Below are 20,985 nucleotides of genomic sequence, written 5' to 3'. Positions count from 1 at the left end.
TGGCCAATGGGGGTAAAGGCTTTGGCCCGACAGTAAGAGAGGGCTTCAGTAAGAGAAGCTGGTGGACCAGCAGGTGGCGCTCTGTCCCCTGGGCCACAGCGAGTGCACCAGTACAGTGACGGGGGGGGGCACTGACTGCGAAGGGGACGTTAAACCGAGGCCCTGAGTGCTTGGTTATCACAGGACCCTCAGTGCTGGGATGGGTGTTAAACCTGCAGGCACTGAGGACGTCCGTCTGTCTGTCTCCCAGACACGCAGACAACACAGCTGTCTGTGGCTGCTAACTCTGACGTGATGCAAACCACAGCTTCAGAAATCTGTTCAGGTTTCTGATCTCCACTGCTGTTTAACCACCAGAGCAGATGGCTGTTCGTATTCCCAGGACTGAGAGCCACTGCTTGCTCTTACAAAGGACCATAGCCCTTGCTAAGGAGGGGGGGGGGGGACATTAGGGGCCAGTGCCCCCCCCCATGTGGGCTAACATGCTCCCCCCCCCAAAAAAAGAAATTTCGAATAAACTGGAAAAAATGTTTTCGGCTATTTTTTTTCAGAAATATTGAAAATCTTTATGTAACTCATCTCAGATTTCAGTCCGATTTTCTTTTTCTGTCATGACGAGTGGGAAAAGGTCACTGGGCCCTGCGTCCCCACTGAGGTCTCAGGACGGGATTTACGATACCACACACCAGGCCAGAAATGGTTCAATCTCATTTCATTAATCAGAAAGCTGGGCTGACAGTAGTCTTAAGGATGGATATTCAGATTTAAGACTTAAGATCACTTTATTGGCCCTATACAGTTTCTTGCACTAGGAATGTGTCTTTTCCCAGACCCCAGCTTGCTCTCCGTGAGACACACAGACAGGGAGAGAAGCTGGGGATCAGAGCGCAGGGTCAGCCATTGTACAGAGCCCCTGGAGCAGCTGGGGTGAAGGGCCTTGCTCAGGGGCCCAACGGAGTACGATTCCTCTGCCGGCCGCGGGATACAAACTGGCAGCCATCCACGTTTTTAATGAATGTACTACACAGTAATAATTGATGATACATGTAGTCAAAGAAATTTGACAGCTGTATTACTAAATACGGTGTTGGGGGAAAGTTTGAGTTCGTTCTTTTAAAGTGATTTAAATTACTAGTGTAAAGGATTACTTGTGATAATTAGAACGGCGAAAAATCATTTTTGAAAGGTCCTGAGTTACTATCCTATGGTTACAATTCAACCCTCAGAACTTCATATCCAATGACGAAGTAGGAACACAGTCCAATGTTAAAAAAAAAAAACCTGGTGTAACAACAGATTCTGGAGGAGCGATGTCGTGCTGAATTACGTGTGTGACGGACAGACTCACTAACACGAGCAAGGGCGATAGCTCATAGCAGGCGTAACTTTAAAAGTGAGCACACCCCAAACTTCAGGGTGGGGGAGTGTTTGCGTGCACCTCGAAATCCTCCCGTATTAGGAAGGGAGACGAGAAGGGTGCACCTTTAAGATGACAGAATCCCTCTGGACTCCGGAGGGTGAGGGCGCCCTCTGCGTCAGGCACAGCAGGGCAGGTCCACAGCGCCGTCCGTGTGCGTCTCCAGCCCCGTAGCTCAGCGAAGGCGCCCCGGCTGAAGCCGAGCCAGGAAACGGCGTGGAGGCGATGGGAGCCTGAGAGGAGGTTCAGCCCGGAGCAGATCTCGCCGTGTTTTTTTAAGGGATGAAAGCGCCAGCATGAGATGGACTGTTCCGGGCTTTAAAAAAAAAAAAGGAGAAAGGATTTTAATTTTTGTCAAGTAAAAACGAAAAAAAAAAGAGACTTATTTTCATTGCATCGGGAGTTTGGGGAGTGTCGCGCATGTGGACGAGAGGCTGGGTGTCTCTGTGTGTGTGAGCGACGCTTGCTCGGAGTTTCAGTTCAACTGATGTGTTTTTTTTTTTTCCCCTGCTGCTGCTACAAGAGGCTGCTTTGTGAAGCCAGGGCGACGGAAGAGAAGTGCTCTTGGGCTGCAGCTCAGACATAAACGGATCTGGATACACGGGGAGGGAGAAGCAGACACTGTATCGGCGCTGCGCCCAGACTTGTAGCCGGTAGCCGACTGGGGAGCAGGACTGCTGGGGGACACCGGGCTCCGTGTCGGCGCTAGGGCTCTGAACTTGGAGCCCTTCATCAGAAGTGGTCTTGCCTGGACTTTGGAGAGGATTAATTCAAGCTTGTATTTTTTTTTTTCATCTCGTTTCCCTCCCCCCTCTCTGTGCGACGATCGTGAGATCGATGGGATAGATGTATATCCACAAAACGGCAAAAAAAAACAACAACAAACAACAACAACAAACACGCACACACGCTGGATCGATCTCGTAGCCTGTGATCATTTAAAAATATTTTTTCTAGGTGGGGGAAAAAAAAAGTATCGCTGTGTTCCGTGCGTATCGGATTTCGTGGTGTTTGAAAATGATTTCTGCACACCCCACGTAGTTACGACTCGCTGGTACCTGCCGAAAGTTGGTACTGACGTGATGTTTTGTAAGATAACTTGTTATTTTTAGCATCTGGGGAGAGCTTTGTAAGCTTTCCTTATTCTGATTGTGGTGGTTGTTTTTTTCTGGTGGTTCCACTGGGAGAAAAGGAACGGACACGATTTTTTTTTTGTATTTTTTTTTAAAAATCTGCTAAAACATGGGATCTTTGAAGGCACTTCAGGAGTGGTGTCGCATACAGTGCGAAGGTTACCCCGGCGTGGAAATCAGAAACATGACCTCGTCCTTCCGAGACGGGATGGCTTTCTGTGCCATAATTCACAAGCACCGACCCGACTTGATGTAAGTATCGGCACGTCTCTCGCCGTGGTGCCTGAGCGCAGCCGCCTCCCAGTGCGGCCCGCTCAGCCTCGGGTTCGATTGGAGCGGTGCCCGGTCGAGGGGGCACGGAGGCCGGGGGGACCGTTTTGGAAGCGGCCGGTGTCAGGGTCGTGTTACAGGGATGAGGGTAAACGGTCTGGCTGAACGGTACCGGTTTTTTTTTTTTAAATCGATTTAGACTCTGACTGACCTTGGGAGTTTTGCTGACATGGTTTATTTATGACGCTTTAAGCAAGACTTAAAAACTTTCCCCGGCGACTGGGTTGTAGTTTGCGACACATGAGAGCGGCCCGTAATTTCAAAAGGTGGCGAAAAAACCCGCGTTATTGCTGCTGTCAATAAACCACATTGATACGAACTCGCGGAGTCCGCAGGGCAGTGTGACTGTCCAGGACGTCGGGTTTACGACGGGAAAGAGAGATACTGTTCGAACTTCGCACCGTGAAGGAGAACCAGTGCGGTTTTATCTGCAAACGTGCGATATTTCACTCAGCTGCGAAACACAACCTGACTATATTTAGTAGGTGGAATAAAAAGGCTGTTTTTTTTGCTAGAGAAGGGGTGGGGGTGCTGAGTGACCCCACACAAATTACCAGCCACACCGGTGACAGGAGGATCTCAAGTAAGACTCCTGTCGGCCTCACTGCGAGGAGGGTGGAAACAGACAGATTAAAGCAGCTCTTGTCTCCAGGGTTGTCAGTCTGCATAATGCATGAGGTAATTTGTCATGAAGTGTCCTGAGCTCTGAGGGCGTGCTGTGGTGCAGCCAGCACACCGGTGTGCTGCTGTCGCGTCTCGGCTGGGGCCCTGCTGTCAGGACGCGTAGGTGCGTAGATCTCCCTGAGCCTCTTGGCTGGGGGGGAAGGAGGGGCCCTGTTGGCAGCTTCATTGTGATCGCTGGTGTGACCTTGGCAGTGCAGGGCTGAGAAAACTCAAGACGCCTTCTGCTCTGCTGTCCAGCCCCTTCCTCTTCCTCTTCCTCTTCCTCGCTCTGTTTGTGGTCCCTGAGCCAGCCGGCGACCGACTATATTTAGTGCAGCGCCGGTGTCGAGTTTAAATTTTGCTCCGGCGACGAGGGACCACACACACACACACACACACACACACACAGCTTTCATCTCGACAGGACTCCCAGATTATTTTCGGATGAGCAGACCTTCGGTGCAAGACTTTGTTGTGTCTCGAGTCCGGAGTCCTGGAGATAGCAGATCAGACAGCAGTAATAATGTGTTTCGGCAGAGCTCGTGGAACTGAAGGGCCTGTACTGTTCTATTCAGTATCTGTCCCATGTGCGTGGGGCAGGCCTGGTCTGTGTGCAAACTGCTCATCTGGTCAGCGCTGTCTTCCCTGTGTGCAAACTGCTCATCTGGTCAGCGCTAATGTGCCAACAGAGACAACAAGATCAGATCACTTTATTAGCCATATACAATTTCTTGCATTAGATCTTTTCCCAGACCCCAGCTTGCTCTCCATGAGACACACAGACAGGGAGAGAAGCTGGGGGTCAGAGCGCAGGGTCAGCCATTTATACAGCACCCCTGGAGCAGCTGGGGTGAAGGGCCTTGCTCGGGGGCCCAACGGAGCGGGACTCCTCTGCTGGCCTCTGGATACGAACCGGCAACCTCCCAGCCCCAGGCGCAGATCCTGAGCCACAGGACCACCGCTCTGCCCTGGGAGCGCTGCATGATGGGAAACTGCAGCTTCGGCTCTCACTCCTCAGCATGGTTTCTGCGCCGCGTCAGCTCGGCGTTTTGAACGCCCGAGTTCGTCGCTGCTCCCCCATCTCCACAGGAGGCCTGTGGCTCCTCTTGCCTCTCAGCAGGGGCCCTCCGTCTGGCTTTGATCCATCTCTGCAGAGGTCTGCAAGCCCCCCCTGAACGCACGGTTAGACAATTCTGGCCTTGGTCATTAATGGGGCCAGTGTGACGAGCAGGGCCTGAGGCGGTCACGGCAGGGACAGCCCGCCGGACAAGGGGAGACCCCGCGGCACTGCGCCATTTCGCTCCGTGTGCAAGATCCAGCTGTAAAACACCGCGCACGCAGCGATGTACGTGTGATGCGTTGGCCCGTCTGCGTGATGACGTCGCAGGGACGTGTCTTTACGGCCCCGCGGTGCCTTTGAGACAGCGGGGAGCAGGTCTGGGCTCTGGAGCTGACGTCTGTGGGCGGCCCGTCCCCCGGGGCGCTGTGGCTGTGAGGCGGCAGGGAGGACTGATGGGGAGAGATGGGCTGTCACTCTAATCTGCTGGCAGGCCTTCAGCCCGTCGCTGTGGATTAAGATCTCCCGCAGCCAGTCCAGCACGGGGCAGCAGCTCTGCCAGCTGAGCGACGAGGTCTGGCCCGAGCACGCCAGGCGCCCTGTCCACAGCGCAGATATAAACGAGAGGAGCCAGTCAGGCCGCCTCGTCCGCTCGGCTTAGTGAATTGATCCCAGGATCTCATCCAGCTGCTTCCTGATTGAACCCGGGGCCGGGCAGCTTGTTCCACCCCCCCACCCCCCTCTGTGTAAAGTACTGCCTCCTGTCCTGACTGGAGGATCTCACCCAGCTGTGTCTTTGGGAGAAGCCGGGGTGTTGGCTTCAGCAACATGGCTGGGCATCCTCCCACAGCTCTTAGATGAAGGAAGAGCCTCTTGTTCCACCCATCCATTTTCAAACTGGTTCTTCCAGTTCGGGATCGCGCCCGAGCCGCAGCCTGTCCCGGCAGGCAGCGGGCGCAGGGTGGCGTACGCTCAACAAGCCTCCCGATTTCGGCCCTCAGACCGCTCGTGTCACGTTTGACCGCTCTGGCTGAAGGTGTCCGCGTGAGCCACCCCGTCCCCGGTCCTCGTCCTTCTGCAGGACGTGGGGCTGGGCCGTGCCGGTGGCTCTGCGCGGAGCGATGTGAGAAGGAGACGGGAAGCTCAGTCTGCTTTCCCGGCTTCAGAGGTGTGGGAAGTCCAGGACCGGCAGTTTGTACGGCGCGGTGGCTCCGACGCCACACATGCTCTCTCCCTCGGCCTGGCGGGTCTCTGCCCTTCCTCCTCGCCCTCGGGATCTGTGTGCCACCTCCCCCCCCGCCCCACCGGCCCTGACGTCCCGCCCTTGCCGTCCTCCTGCCTCCCCTCTCCCCCCCCTCCTCCGCACGGAGACAGGAAAACAGGACGCCAGCGGATTCTGACGCGCGAAAGCAACCGAGACCAACCCCAAATCCAGACAGAGACTCGACAGCAGCAGACACAGCCACGGGCGCGAGGGCTCCAGCGTTGTGGGCAGCAGTATCGCTGAACCTGGGCCTCGGCGAACCCCAGGGGCGCCTCTCCCTCCTGCCTGGCTAGCCGCAGTCCAGTGCCACTGTGGTTCCTGGGCTGCAGGCCTGGCCTGAGACGCTCGGCGCTGCTGCCCAGACTGCCCACAGCTCTTCACAGAGCGGTTTTGTCTGATCAGTCGAGTCCCGGCACAGCGGTCAGGCAGTGTGTCATGTGGGCTTCCTCCCCATGCGATCTGGGCTCCAGTGCTGGCCTTATCGCCTGCGACTGCTGTGGAAGTGCAGGGTCTGGAGTGCAGCCAAGCAGAGTTGGTTTGCCTGTAATGTGCAACATGTGAAGCTTGGTTTGACTCAGTGCACTGCTGGTGAAGTAATACAAGACCATTCTAGACCTTCAGCCTGTTAATCTAGTCCAGGATGAGCCCCTATATCCCGGAGATCACAGCCAGGGTCCCAGTCCAGGATGAGCCCCTATATCCCGGAGATCACAGCCAGGGTCCCAGTCCAGGATGAGCCCCTACAGCCTGGAGATCACAGCCAGGGTCCCAGTGCAGGATGAGCCCCTACAGCCCGGAGATCACAGCCAGGGTCCCAGTCCAGGATGAGCCCCTACAGCCTGGAGATCACAGCCAGGGTCCCAGTGCAGGATGAGCCCCTACAGCCCGGAGATCACAGCCAGGGTCCCAGTCCAGGATGAGCCCCTACAGCCCGATCACAGCCAGGGTCCCAGTCCAGGATGGGCCCCTACAGCCCGATCACAGCCAGGGTCCTGATGGTCCTGCCTCACTGAGTTGACACGCAGTGGTGCCAGGGCTCTCAGACTGTGAATAACCTTTACGTCACCGATTCTTGGTCTCTCATTAACTCTGTTTTCATCTTCTCCTTTTTCAGCAACTATGACTCCCTCTCAACAGAGAACGTCTATGAAAACAACAAGCTGGTGAGTTGATGTGACATCATCACCCCGGGAACCTGAGGGTGGGGGACCTGTGAGCCTGAGGGCCTGTCGATATGGTCCTTTTGAGGATGACGGCCCTTGTCGAGCACTGTACATGAGGAGCTCTTGACATGAAAACAAAACGAAAGAGGCTGTGAGGAGGAGGAGGAGGAGGAGCGCTGGCGCTGCCGATGAGGGTGCGAGAGGTTACAGGAAAGAGGAACAGGGACTGGCGGCTGAGAGCCTGGAGGAGCTGGGAGGGAAGTGGAAACGGGCCGAGAGACAGGGAGGAGGAGGAGATCAGAGAGAGAGAGCTCGTGTGACTGAGAGGTCAAGGGGGTGAGAGCACTGCGCACAGGGAGTGAGACAGGAGGGCGAGAGTGAGACAGGAGGCTGAGAGCGCTGTGCATAGGGAGTGAGACAGGAGGCTGAGAGCAGTGTGCACAGGGAGTGAGACAGGAGGGCGAGAGTGAGACAGGAGGCTGAGAGCGCTGTGCATAGGGAGTGAGACAGGAGGGTGAGAGTGAGACAGGAGGCTGAGAGCGCTGTGAACAGAGAGTGAGACAGGAGGGCGAGAGCACTGTGCTGAGGGAGTGAGACAGGAGGCTGAGAGCACTGTGCATAGGGAGTGAGACGAGGGTGAGAGTGAGACAGGAGGCTGAGAGCGCTGTGAACAGAGAGTGAGACAGGAGGCCGAGAGCAGTGTGCACAGGGAGTGAGACAGGAGGGTGAGAGTGAGACAGGAGGCTGAGAGCGCTGTGAACAGAGAGTGAGACAGGAGGGCGAGAGCACTGTGCTGAGGGAGTGAGACAGGAGGCTGAGAGCAGTGTGCACAGGGAGTGAGACAGGAGGGTGAGAGTGAGACAGGAGGCTGAGAGCGCTGTGAACAGAGAGTGAGACAGGAGGCCGAGAGCACTGTGCACAGACAGTTAGACAGGAGGGCGAGAGTGTCTGCTTACCGGCCTGTGTAGCCCCTGTGTACAGTGAGCTATGTCTGGCAGTGATGTAACTGGCCTGTCTCTGGGTTTTTCTGCGAGGCCTAAACGCAGGCTCTGAATAGAGCCTGTCATCTGTGGACAACTCCTCATTTGTAACACTTAATTACTGGGTAGGACTGCAAAACACACTCAGAAGTGATGACTTGACTTTTTCAAATGAGGCACTCTGTGTTTAATCAGCCCAGACCACAATAACAAACCCCAGACTGGCAACTTTGGAATCCCACAGCACAGCAGTCTGGCCCCTGGACAGGGTGCATTTTATCCTGAGGAAGCAGAAACGCCAGAACATGCTGTTAATATTTCAACGGCGTGTCTGCCAGTGCAGAGTCCTCTGTTTACTGAGGTTGGAGTAGTTTTTCGTGTGCTATGCATGGCTGAGAGATGACACATCCCGCAGTGCTTGTTTGCCTACTGGGAGTAAACCCAAGGGTGTCAAGAGTGAACAGACAATCGAGCCCAGCCAGCCTGGTCTCAGGACCTGGGGAGAAACCTGGGGTTCCAATGCGGGATCATGGTCCTGGAACATGCAGACTCCACACAGACAGGCACTTGAGAAACCTGGCAGATGTTACGCTATAACGCAGCAGGCAGCCAGAACTGATCTGTCCCAGACTGCAGTGGGTTTCTGGTGTGATGGGCAGTGCAGAGTGGGTGGAGTGCAGAGCGCGTCGGGGGCAGTTTCCCAGGGAGCAACATGGACTCGGGGGCCCCCTGGTGTTGGAAATGCCCGCAGGTGCTCTCCCACCTGTATTCCAGGACCCTTGCCAGGATTCCAGTACACCCTCTTCCGGATCGGAGTTACAGCAAGGGGCTACCTCTCATCCCACAGTCTCTTCCAGCCCCTTCCTGAGCAAAGCCCGGCTTGCTCCTCCTCCCAGAATCTCATCCGGTCCCTTCCTGAAAGAAGTCAGGGTATCCGCTTGAACAGCTTTGACCGGGCAGCTCGTTGCACACCCCCGCCACCCTCTGTGTAAATGCCGTTCCAGGGGGTGCTTCAAGGGGGAGGGTAGTCTGCGCGGCGGCGTGTACGCAACGGCGCCGCGCTGAGAGATGTGCTCTCCTCTTCCCTCCCTCTCTGTCAGCCTGGGGGTCACGTGACGCCGGTGTTTCCGCCAGGGCAGCGCTGGGTTGGCGTGCCGACCGGTCCCTGCTGGCGACTGACACGGGGAGCCCAGCTGGGGGGGGGGGGTGCTCACTGCTGTCAGAGGAGGAGCTGGAGCTGCTTCTCCTGCAGCACAAACCCCCTTTTCTCCAACCGTCCTAGACACCAGCGCTCTGAAAGAATCCATTTTATTCCATATAGCGCCTTTAAAAGTAGCGTCTCGGATCACTTTACAGGAACAGTCAAAAAACAGTCAAAACCAAAGTAAAAGTAACAAAGACGGGAGATAACAAAACCAGCAGAAGGAAACACGAGGGATTAGAACTGTTGGAGAAGATGAGAAGAGCTGACAGGGTTTGAGTCTGGGTTTGAAGGAGCTCAGGGAAGGTGACTCTCTGATACCCTTGGGGACAGAGTTCCAGAGCGCCGGGGCGCAGCAGGAGGAGCCCTGTCACCCCTAGAGTGTGGACGGGCTTGGGGGACAGACAGGAGAGTTAGCAGAGCGAGGGCTGTGAGGTGGGGAGCAGGGCCATAGCAGCTCAGACCGGTGCTCAGGTGCCATGCAGAGCCGTGTGGGTGAGCAGGGGGATTTTGAAACCCGATAGGCAGCCAGTGCAGGGACTCCAGGACAGGAGTATGAGCGAAGATTTTTCTTCTCTCCCTTTGGATCGCTTCCCAGTCCCCTGGTCTCCATCTCTCTCCCTCCTCCTCCCTCCACGGGGAGAGGTGTCCTGCCCACTGATGGAGGGGCTTGGCAGGTCCTGCAATACCACAGCAGACCACAGGTGGCGCTGCAGCCACTCGACCCCTTTTCTTCCCTTCAGAGAAAACGGGGAGAGCTCCACCCTGTCAGAAATAGAGCCCCTCTGCAGCTGATGCTTTTAGCCTGGAGACTACGAGGCGACTATTTATAGTCTCCCTGTCTGTCCCTCTGCCTGTCGCCTGTGGGTTCGGCGCTCCGCTTCTGAGGCAGAGAGCACAAGAGTGAGTCACTGCAGGCAGCACGTGGGAAGGCATCAGACTGCACACACATCAGATCTTGTCACACACACACTGAAGCTCACAAAGTCACATAATCACACAGTCACTCATGCTACCCTGTCAAACTCTTGAATCTGTATCTGCGGCAGGCTGGGGCGTTTCACTGGGAGTTCAGAGGAGCTCTCCGGTCCAGCAGCAGAAGAATCCCACAGGGAAAAGTGTGGAGAACAGGGAGTTCTCGCAGGAGGAATAGGACCCGACTGGCCAGGATTTCAGATGTAGTTATTCTGGGATGCTGTATTGGGTTTTTCCTCTGCGTGTTGAGCTCCTCCAGCTGCCAGGCCGCGAGTCTTGTGTTTGGGTCCGTGCTGTTCAGGTACTGACTCGGTGGAATGAAGGATCTGATCCTCTCTCTTCCCTCTGTCCAGGCGTTCGAGGTGGCGGAGTCGGAGCTGGGCATCCCTGCTCTGCTGGACCCCGAGGACATGGTGTCCATGAAAGTGCCCGACCGCCTCAGCATCATCACATACATCTCCCAGTACTACAACTACTTCACCAGCAAGAGCCACGGTACTGTCCAGTGTCACTCCGGTACAGTTAGCGATCCCTTTGTGGAGACCATCTGGAGTCACTCCGGTACAGTCGGCAATCTCCTTGCCGAGACGGTCTGGTGTCACTCTGGTACAGTTAGCGATCCCCTTGCGGAGACCGTCTGGAGTCACTCCGGTACAGTTGCCGATCCCCTTGCGGAGACGGTCCGGAGTCACTCCGGTACAATCGGCGATCCCCGTGCACAGACGGTCCAGAGTGACTCCAGCACAGTTGGCGATCCCTGTGTGTAGTTATTTTACAATGAGTACAAGAGAGATTCTTGCTGTGTATACACTCCTGCAAGTATGTTGTGATCTAGTTGTACACTAGACTGTAAACTCTGTGCTGTAATTACTGTACAAAGACTCTTGAGTTGGATATTATTCTGTACACTTGACTGGAGGGTGCGTTATAGACCCTCGAACCCACAGACTGAACCCCTGTAGCCCCTCACCCCCAGCACCGTGTGATGGGACGCCGGGAGCCTGTGAACCGCGCAGTGATGTCATTCATTCTCTTTAAGAGTCAGCGCGGGATAATGTGACTGTACTTGCGTACTGGCGTGTTCTTGTGTGCAGGCAGGAGCCACACTTCCCCAAATCTATATTTAGGCCTGGCACCCATTGTGATCGTTTCACAAGACACAGCTGACAGGGGAATTCACACACCCACTGACTGCCACTCCACCCCCAAATCACCGTCCGCCCCTCACAGAGAGGCACGGATCAGGACAGGGCCAGAGGGAGAAGGAGACGGACAGGGAGAGGGTAAATATCACCCCTGCGCTGTGTTCATAAGAGAAGTTTCTGATCCTTTATCCTGTCCCGCGCAGTGGCTGCCCCCTCCATGAAGAGGCCGAGTGGTACAGCCCACAGCGAGCCTGCCCTGAAGAAACCTGTTGCCGCCGGCGATGAGAAGGTGGTGGAGCCCAAGGTAGGGGGGAGTTTAATTTTCTTTCTTGTTTTGGAATTTAAAAAAAAAAACTCGATATGGATGTTCACCACGGTGGAGAATGAAGGCAGCGAAATGCAGAGCTCTAGGCTGAACTGAGACAGATGAACTGGCTCTCTTAAGAGTGCAGATAGCCAGTGTGTTACAGTGGGTGTGGGGCAGGTAGCCAGTGTGTTACGGTGGGTGGGGGCAGGTAGCCAGTGTGTTACAATGGGTCTGGGGCAGGTAGCCAGTGTGTTACAGTGGGTGTGGGGCAGGTAGCCAGTGTGTTACAGTGGGTCTGGGGCAGGTGGGCAGTGTGTTACAGTGGGTGTGGGGCAGGTAGCCAGTGTGTTACAGTGGGTCTGGGGCAGGTGGGCAGTGTGTTACAGTGGGTCTGGGGCAGGTGGGCAGTGTGTTACAGTGGGTCTGGGGCAGGTAGCCAGTGTGTTTCAGTGGGTGTGGGGCAGGTAGCCATTGTGTTACAGTGGGTCTGGGGCAGGTAGCCAGTGTGTTACAGTGGGTGTTGGGCAGGTGGGCAGTGTGTTACAGTGGGTCTGGGGCAGGTGGGCAGTGTGTTACAATGGGTCTGGGGCAGGTGGGCAGTGTGTTACAGTGGGTCTGGGGCAGGTAGCCAGTGTGTTACAATGGGTCTGGGGCAGGTGGGCAGTGTGTTACAGTGGGTGTGGGGCAGGTAGCCAGTGTGTTACAATGGGTCTGGGGCAGGTGGGCAGTGTGTTACAGTGGGTGTGGGGCAGGTGGGCAGTGTGTTACAGTGGGTCTGGGGCAGGTGGGCAGTGTGTTACAGTGGGTCTGGGGCAGGTGGGCAGTGTGTTACAGTGGGTGTGGGGCAGGTGGGCAGTGTGTTACAATGGGTCTGGGGCAGGTGGGCAGTGTGTTACAATGGGTCTGGGGCAGGTAGCCAGTGTGTTACAATGGGTCTGGGGCAGGTGGGCAGTGTGTTACAATGGGTCTGGGGCAGGTAGCCAGTGTGTTGCGGTGGGTGGGGGCAGGTAGCCAGTGTGTTGCGGTGGGTGGGGGCAGGTAGCCAGCATGCAGTGCTATTAGCTGTTGTTTGTTTCAGTAACTGAGGAGCAGTTAACGAGCTCAGCGAGACGCGGGGTTAACGAGCTCAGCGAGACGCGGGGTTACTGATCCTGTCTGCCCCCCACTCCTCCCAGGAGGCTCACACCTCTGTCCACCTTTCCTGCCTTTGATCCCTCGTTCCTCTGATCTGCTGCCCAAGTCCAGAGCGAGTCTCCCGCCTCTCTCCCTCTCTCTCCCTGTCCGGATCTCCTCGTTTTCCAGAGTGTGTGACAATAGCGGGCCCCGTTGCCAAATTCTGCCCTGCAGTGGACGGTGCAGATCGCTGGCGCCTCTCCAGCTTGCGTCAGTTCCAGACCCAGACCCAGAGTCAGAGTCTGCGCGGCTGACCCCCCCCCTCCTCCTCCTCCTCCTCCTCCTCTCTCCCTCCCCGTCTCTCTGCAGGCTGCGCAGCCGGGGGCAGACGACCAATCGAAACGCAGCACCATGAGCAGCACCTGCGCAGCCTGCCAGAAGCACGTCCACCTGGTGCAGAGGTACCTGGCCGACGGCCGGCTGTACCACCGCAACTGCTTCAGGTAGGTCAGGGATTTCAGGAACGGCCTTACAAACCTCCTCGGACTCCCTCTCTCGCGCGCTCTCTCTCTCTTCCCACTTTCCTTCTATCCCTCTCTTCCTGCCCCTCTCTCTCGCTCCTCTCACCCCTCCTCTTCCTTCCGGTCTCTCCCCCATCCCCTCTCCACCTCTGTGCTCCTAGCCTGCACGGGCGAGTGTGGTAGATACAAGCACGCCTGGCTTAGAAGCCAGCTGCTCCCTCTGTTCTCTGTGATCATCAGAGGTGTCGCTTTCTCAGGTGCAGGCAGTGCAGCAGCACCCTGCTGCCTGGGTCCTACCGAGCGGGCAGCGAGGAAGGGTCCCTCGTCTGTTCGCACCACTTCGGGAAGCCCCCAGCCAATCAGAACGGCCGGCCGGACCTCAGCAAGGGCGGGCGAGGGGGCGGGACGATGACGGCGACGCCCAGGGGAGGGGCCAGACCCGAGACCCCGCCTTCTGGGAGGGGCCAAGCACAGACGCTCCCCGTGGGTGGGCCGCCCGAGAGGGTGCCTGCGCCGGATACAAGGGAGAGTTCGGCATCGCAGGACAAGGAGAAAGGGGGGGAGGTGGAGGGGAAGGAGAAGGACAAAGAGGCAGAGAGCAAACCCCAACCCGCCGTGCCCCCGAATCCCTTCGAGGAGAGCGAGGACGAAGGAGAGCAGACGGAGAAAGGCCCGGAGGGAACCGCCAATGGGAGCCCGGCTCCCGCCCCTTCCCACGGGGCAGGCCAATCGGAAGAGGAGAGGGCGGGGCCCAGCCGCCCGGTCCCCGCCCCGCGCAGGCAGGTCGACTCCTCCCCGGCCCCGGCCCCTCGCCCCGTCCCCCGAGCCAGGACCCCCAGGGGCACCGACAGCCCGCAGGTCAACGGTGAGTCCCGCGCCGCTGCCGGGGTAGAGGGGTGGGGTGCATGTGTTCCCGATATTAGAGGTAGAGGTAGAGGGGTAGATTAGGTAGAGGGGCTGTGAGGCCGACCACCTGCTTGGATTGTGTCCCCCTTCTGAGCAAGTTACCCCCCGCCTCGCGCTCGAGGGAGGAGTCAGACTGACGTCGGGGGCCCAGCAGACTCACACTCTAGATATCCTGTCCTGCAGCGCTGAGGCGATGTCGAGCTCGCTCCCCAGAGTCCCCTTCGCTCTCTAGCCCGCGCGACTGCTCTCACACCTCTGCGGTCCTGTTCCCTAAGCAGGTGCTCCGGTGGATCCCGGCTCGGCGGCCCCGAAACCCAGGGAGAGATCCCATTCTCCGGGCAGGTGAGCACTCAGGGAAACGAGACGGAGGAGCGCTGAGGCCTGTGGTCCTGTTTTTCGCGTCGCTGTGTTTATTCTTCCTCTTGTAAAATCGGCATCACTGACAGGTGAATCTGGTCTTTCGGACCGGTCTGACACAGGACCAGTTATCACACGTTGTGATGGGATGTTGTTGGCTTGTGTTGTGAAATAAGGTGACAGAATTAAAAGCAAGCGTATAGGATCACAGCTGGAAGACGGAACTGGGGTTTAACCAGACCTGCAGTTTGAACCCAGTGCTCGCTGGTGCCTTTCTGCTCCCCAGAGGCTTCGATCTCGTCACATAGTGCATCTTTTCTCTCCGTGTCAGCGCAAGTCTGCCCAGTGAAGCCAGACCGAAAGACCCGCCCTGGATGGCTCTTGTCCAATCGGAACCCCGCAAGAGGGCGCCGCCCCCTCCGCCTCCCGGCGCGGCCACGCCCCCTCGCTCCGGCTCCACCCCCGCCCTCAAGGAGGAGGAGGAGGGGCCGCGGCCTGCCACTCCACCCCAGCCGGCCAATCCCTTCGAGGAGGAGGAGGGGGAGGGGGAGGGGGCGGAGCCTCAGGAGGCCGGTGCGGGCCCGCCCCCGGCCGTGCCCAATCACCCCTGGTACAGCATCACCGTGGCAGCCAGCTCGCCCAGCCCGGAGGGCGCAGGAAGTCCGAGGAGGAGCAAACGCCCGGCGCCCCCCACCCCACACCCCTCTCCTTCCGGTCGGTGCACTGTCGCCTCTTCTGCGCCTCCCGAGCTCCGTCAGGAGGGAATGACCCCGCCGTAACTCTCTGCCCTCCTCCCCTCCTCTCTCTCCAGCTCATTCCCACTCGGAGCCCTGCTCCGCGGCCCCGTCCCCCGCCCTCAGCGTGGAGAGCGTCTGCTCCGACACCTCCTCCAAGACGCCCCCGGGGGGCGCTGCCGACCCGCCCAGCTCGCCCGTCACCAAGAGCGTCTCGGAGCCGTCCATCAGCGGGCCCGGCGGCGGCGCGGCGGCGGCGAACCCGAGGTCGGAGGGCGGCCCCTCCCCCCCGGCGCCGAGCCCCGGCCCCCCCGGCCCGCCCACCAATACCAGCTCGGCCCCGGCCACCCCGCAGACCAATCGCAGCGCGGCGGGGATCAGGGCCGCCCGCCCCCCTCCTCCCCGGCCCCCCTCCACGCCCAGCCCCCTGGCGAAAGGGGGCTCCCCCTCCCCGCAGCTGCCCCCCGCGCAGGGCAAGGTAAGAGCCTGCAGCTGGGAGCCGGGCCGCTCTGGCGTGCCGGTCGGGGTCGGGGCTGTTTTCGGGAAGCGTGAGAATCCGGTCCGGAGCGAAGAGACTCTGAATCCCTCAGGGACTCTGGTGGTCCGGAGCGGAAATGAAGGTGCTCTTTCAGCGGAGAGCCTGTCCCGCCTCTGGGCAGCCGTGTCCCAGGACAGGGGGGTCCGGATCGGTGGTTCTGAACCCGCGCTGCAGACCGCGCCCCTCGGGGTCCCCAAACCTGCTCTCGCGCCCCTGACCACAGATCACTGAGGACAGATCCTCTCTGTGGAAGAGAAGAGACAGGATTTCGCATTTCTTTCAGGTTCTCATTCGTACTTGAAAATGAAGAATATGGGAAAGACTACCTGCTCTTTTAGGTTTACCTTAGAATAACAAGGTTTGAGGAAACAACGTAGCTGTTGAACTAATTTGTGTTTTCGATGATTTACTTCTGAAGAAATCTGACCTCTGGGGGGGTGTGTCTGCACCCCAGCTTGAGAGCCACTGGTCTGGAGGCCAAGCCTCTCGGAGTATGCGCTTGTGGCCAGCAGGGGGCGCCAGTGCGATACCTGAGCAGCGGTGAATTTAATCAGTTTCTCTCTGACTGCTGGGTCCCTGGTTGTTTTCTCAATAAACCTGACAATGACTTAGGCTGAGACCTCAAGGGGACAATCTCCTCAGTCTTTCTTCAATTGTACGGCTGGTTTTGGCTTCATAAGCGTTCTGCTATCTGCGTTTACTGAAAACATACAGGAGTTACGTTCGTTCTGTCTGTCCTTGATCTGTTTAACGATGTGAGCACTCTTAGGGTGCGTGGCTGTGTTCTCTGGGGGTGCACGGCTGTGGGGGGCTGTGTTTGTAGTCGTGTTGATTTGTCTGTCTCTCCTCTCCCCCCAGAGGACCTGTAAGGAGAACCCCTTCAACAGGAAGTCCAGCCCCTCCCCCTCCACCCCCGTGACCAGGACCCCGAAGGGCCCCCGCCCCGCGCGGCCCCCTGCTCCGGGGCACGGCTTCCCCCTGATCAAGAGGAAGGTGAGTGTGAGCGGCTGCCTCCATCGGCCTGCTGATCCAGTTGACACGGGTCCGAGAGGAGACGTCTACAGCCTGTGTGTGCCTGTGTGTGCGTGCAGGTCCAGTTGGATGAGTATATCCCAGTGGAGGATATCTACAGCCTGTGTGTGTGTGTGTGTGTGTGTGTGTGTGTGTGTGTGTGTGTGTGTTTGTGTGTGTTTGTGTGTGTTTGTGTGTGTGTGTGTGTGTGTGTGTGTGTGTGCAGGTCCAGTCGGATGTGTGTATTTCCCTGTACTGGATATCTACGGCCTGTGTGTGTGCAGGTCCAGTCGGACGAGTATATCCCAGTGGAGGATATCCATGGGGAGATGAACCAGATCGACAGGCAGCTGGATGAACTGGAGCAGAGAGGGGTGGAGCTGGAGCAGAAGCTGAGGAACTCTCCGAACGGTGAGGCCGGGGGCCGGGGGGGCCGCTGTGGGGTGCACCTGGGTAACAGCAGCTGAGCTGTGGCTTGTGTTCCCTCCCCCTGGAGCTCTGTCAGCATCTACTGGGTTTTAAATTACTGGTGCTGTGCAGCGGGAGTCTGGACCGAACCGGACTGGACTGGACCGCTGTGCAGCGGCAGTGTGGACTGGACTGGACTGGACTGGACCGCTGTACTGTTGCGAGTGTGGACTGGATTGGACTGGACCGCTGTGCAGCCGGGAGTGTGGACTGGACTGGACTGGACTGGACCGCTGCGCAGCCGGGAGTGTGGACCAGACTGCTGTGCAGCGGGAGTCTGGACCGGACCTGACCGGACCTGACCGGACCTGACCGGACCTGACTGGACTGGACTGGACTGGACTGGACTGGACTGGACCGCTGCGCAGCCGGGAGTGTGGACCAGACTGCTGTGCAGCGGGAGTCTGGACCTGACCGGACCGGACTGGACTGGACTGGACTGGACCGCTGTGCAGCGGGAGTCTGACTGTTCCCTCCGTGTCCTCCCGTCTCTCTCAGATGAGGAGGAGGAGCGCATGCTGGTGGACTGGTTCAAGCTGATCCACGAGAAGCACCAGTTGGTCAGGAGAGAGGCCGAGCTGGTCTACACGTGAGTGAGCCCCGCCGCCCGTGGGGGTCCTGCACTGTGGGAGTGGGGCCGGGGGGAGTGTGGGAGTGTGGGAGTGGGAGTGGGCTCAGTGCCTCTCTGTTTCTCCGCAGGGCCAAGCAGCAGGCGCTGGAGGAGAGGCAGGCGGACGTGGAGTACGAGCTCCGCTGTCTGCTGAACAAGCCAGGTGACTGCAGCAGGGCACAGAGACGGGGCGCAGGGTGTCTGTGGGGGTGTGGCAGAGACTGGGGTGCAGGGTGTGTCTGTGGGGGTGTGGCAGAGACGGGGTGCAGGGTGTGTCTGTGGGGGTGTGGCAGAGACGGGGTGCAGGGTGTCTGTGGGGGTGTGGCAGAGACGGGGTGCAGTGTGTGTCTGTGGGGGTGTGGCAGAGACTGGGGTGCAGGGTGTGTCTGTGGGGGTGTGGCAGAGACGGGGTGCAGTGTGTGTCTGTGGGGGTGTGGCAGAGACGGGATGCAGGGTGTGTCTGTGGGGGTGTGGCAGTGAGGGGGTGCAGGGTGTGTCTGTGGGGGTGTGGTAGTGACGGGGTGCAGGGTGTGTCTGTGGGGGTGTGGCAGAGACGGGGTGCAGGGTGTCTGTGGGGGTGTGGCAGAGACGGGGTGCAGGGTGTGTCTGTGGGGGTGTGGCAGTGAGGGGGTGCAGTGTGTGTCTGTGGGGGTGTGGCAGAGACTGGGGTGCAGGGTGTGTCTGTGGGGGTGTGGCAGAGACTGGGGTGCAGGGTGTGTCTGTGGGGGTGTGGCAGAGACGGGGTGCAGGGTGTCTGTGGGGGTGTGGCAGAGACGGGGTGCAGTGTGTGTCTGTGGGGGTGTGGTAGTGACGGGGTGCAGTGTGTGTCTGTGGGGGTGTGGCAGAGACTGGGGTGCAGGGTGTGTCTGTGGGGGTGTGGCAGTGAGGGGGTGCAGGGTGTCTGTGGGGGTGTGGCAGAGACGGGGTGCAGGGTGTGTCTGTGGGGCTGTGGCAGTGACGGGGTGCAGGGTGTGGCAGTAATGGGGTGCGGCCTGTGTCTGTGTCTCCCAGAGAAGGACTGGACGGAGGATGACCGCGCTCGGGAGCAGGAGCTGATGCAGGACCTGGTGACCATCATCGAGCAGAGGAACCACATCGTCAACAGCCTGGACGAGGACAGGCAGAGGTCAGGGCACACAAGGGCAGCGCCGGTCCGGTCCGGTCCGGTCCAGTCTGTCAGGAGTGTGAGCCCGGGGCTGGGTGGCAGAGAGATGGGGGATGGCCATCGGGGGACAGTGGGGAGACGGGGGGTCAGGGTGTCGGGGGTCAGTGGGGAGACGGGGGGTCAGGGCTTCAGGACTCCGTGGGGAGACGGGGGGTCAGTGACGGTTCTGACAGTTCTGTGTCTGCAGGGAGGAGGAAGAAGACAAACTGCTGGAGGCCATGATCCAGAGGAAAGGTGAGGGGAGCCTGGTCTCCGTTTCTCCAAACCCCCTCCGCTGCTCTTCCTCTCGCTCCCCGTCTCTTCCTCTCCCTCACTCGCTCCATCTCCGTCTCTGCAGAGTTCCAGAAGGAGGGCGACAGTGAGCCCAGGAAGAAGCACAAGTTCAAACCCGGCAAGGTGCTGAAGATTCTGGGGGGCAAAGCAGAGGGCAAGAAGGGGTCCCCCCGGGGCAAGGAGAAGAGCCCCAAGAGCCCCCCTGCCCTCTAGCGACGGGGGGGGAGGGGAGCACCAGTGGGGAAGCACCCCAGGGAGGCAGGGAGGGGGGCAGAGGACATTATGGGGTACCCTCCTCGCTGCCCCCGTCACGAGAAATCTCTGAACCCCCCCCACCTCACCCCTTCTGCTAGAGGGGCGGACTGCTGTGAGGAGAGCGCGGACAGCCCTGGCGACGCTCTGTGACCCCCAGCAGCTGTAAACCGGGGACCCCGAGCCCCACCACCCCCCACCTGCAGTTCCCCAGCGAGCGGCTTGTCACGCCACACAGCGCCAGGCACACAGAGGAGCAGGCACAAACGGGCTGGGCCTCGGGCTCCGCGCAGGGCCTGACGCGGACGCTCGCGGGGCGTGGCAGATGGTTTCAGCGGGGGGGAGAGCGTTGTGGTGTGGGTAAAATGCGCTGTTTCACTGTGTGTTTCTGGGTGGGGCGGGTGTTCGCTTTCTGAGGGCCAGGGCTGTGGAAATCGAACAGAACCTTCCCTGCCCCTCCCACGCCGACAGAACAACCGGGTCACGGCCCCAGGGACAAACGCAGAACAACCAAGTGGAGAGAGAGAGGAAGGGGGGATTTATTCGTGCAGTTTGTCCAAAGTGCTGTGTGACCCACTTCCCCGGGTCGGGGTGGGCAGAGGACCCCGCCTGGCCCAGCCTAGCCCAACTGTGGCTCCAACTGTGGAACCACAGCTGACAGGACTGGACCCTCTGGGAGGTCAGAGGGCAATATTTCACTGAACAAGACGACCCCGCACTGAGGCGCGCTCGATGCACAGTACACTGTATCTGTATGGGACGTGTTCAGGGCCTGCGTGGAGGTCAGCAGGCACAGGCCGTGAATTTGTTTTTTTAACTGGAGAGGGTGTAAGAGCAGGTCACAGGTCACAGGTCACAGGTCAGGGAGAGCACTCAGTCCTGGTTATGCAATATTTAATGTCCGTTTTTAACGATGCCTTTGTGTTTTTGTTTTTTGTTTTTTGTTTTTATTTCTGTGTTGAGTAATAACTGTGGCCTTAAAGAGCTGGATTTCTGGATGAAGCAGCACAGAGCGTAGCCCCAGCAGTGTGGGAGCGTGCATGCGGACCCAGCACTGAGATACCCGGTCCGTCTGTGGAGTGACAGGGTTCGAAAATCCTGGAACGCGTTCTTGTCCTCTGTAAATACCTGCACGTTAGAACCCGGATCTGGGTCAGTGCCCTACAGCTGCTGAGCTGCAGGATGTGGCTTTAGACACCAAGGCCCAGTAGAACCGGTACTGCGAACAGCAGGCCCAGTTTGCCCGGTCGGAGCTCGGGTGTGGCTCTGCGTAGTTCTGGGAGTTTGTCAGTCTGTCTCTGCCTGCCCGGGCCCGTGTCTGCTTCTTTCAGAGGGTCAGAAATAGTCATAACACAGCTTGTCTACCCAAGAACATCCAAATAAACTAACTTAATGAAACGCA

General features: G+C 58.5%; 1 protein-coding gene across 1 annotated transcript; it reads left to right on the top strand.

Annotated features, from left to right (window-relative positions):
- Positions 1 to 1,362: 1,362 nt before the first annotated feature.
- On the top strand, positions 1,363 to 20,985 carry LOC148648596 (MICAL-like protein 1). The gene is made up of 16 exons (XM_088606953.1): positions 1,363 to 2,802; positions 6,979 to 7,027; positions 10,537 to 10,678; positions 11,532 to 11,632; positions 13,118 to 13,251; positions 13,527 to 14,134; positions 14,454 to 14,517; positions 14,864 to 15,246; positions 15,344 to 15,744; positions 16,663 to 16,797; positions 17,100 to 17,226; positions 17,782 to 17,872; positions 17,983 to 18,056; positions 18,905 to 19,019; positions 19,246 to 19,292; positions 19,396 to 20,985. The coding sequence occupies exons 1-16, from the start codon at positions 2,660 to 2,662 to the stop codon at positions 19,542 to 19,544; spliced, it is 2,763 nt and encodes a 920-aa protein (XP_088463079.1). The 5' UTR covers positions 1,363 to 2,659; the 3' UTR covers positions 19,545 to 20,985.

The sequence above is a fragment of the Lepisosteus platostomus genome, chromosome 14 (genome assembly GCF_059453375.1).
Source record: "Lepisosteus platostomus isolate fLepPlt1 chromosome 14, fLepPlt1.hap1, whole genome shotgun sequence".
Lineage (NCBI taxonomy): Eukaryota > Metazoa > Chordata > Actinopteri > Semionotiformes > Lepisosteidae > Lepisosteus > Lepisosteus platostomus.
Note: the sequence above shows the minus strand (reverse complement) of the source record. Positions and strands in the feature narration are given on the sequence as shown.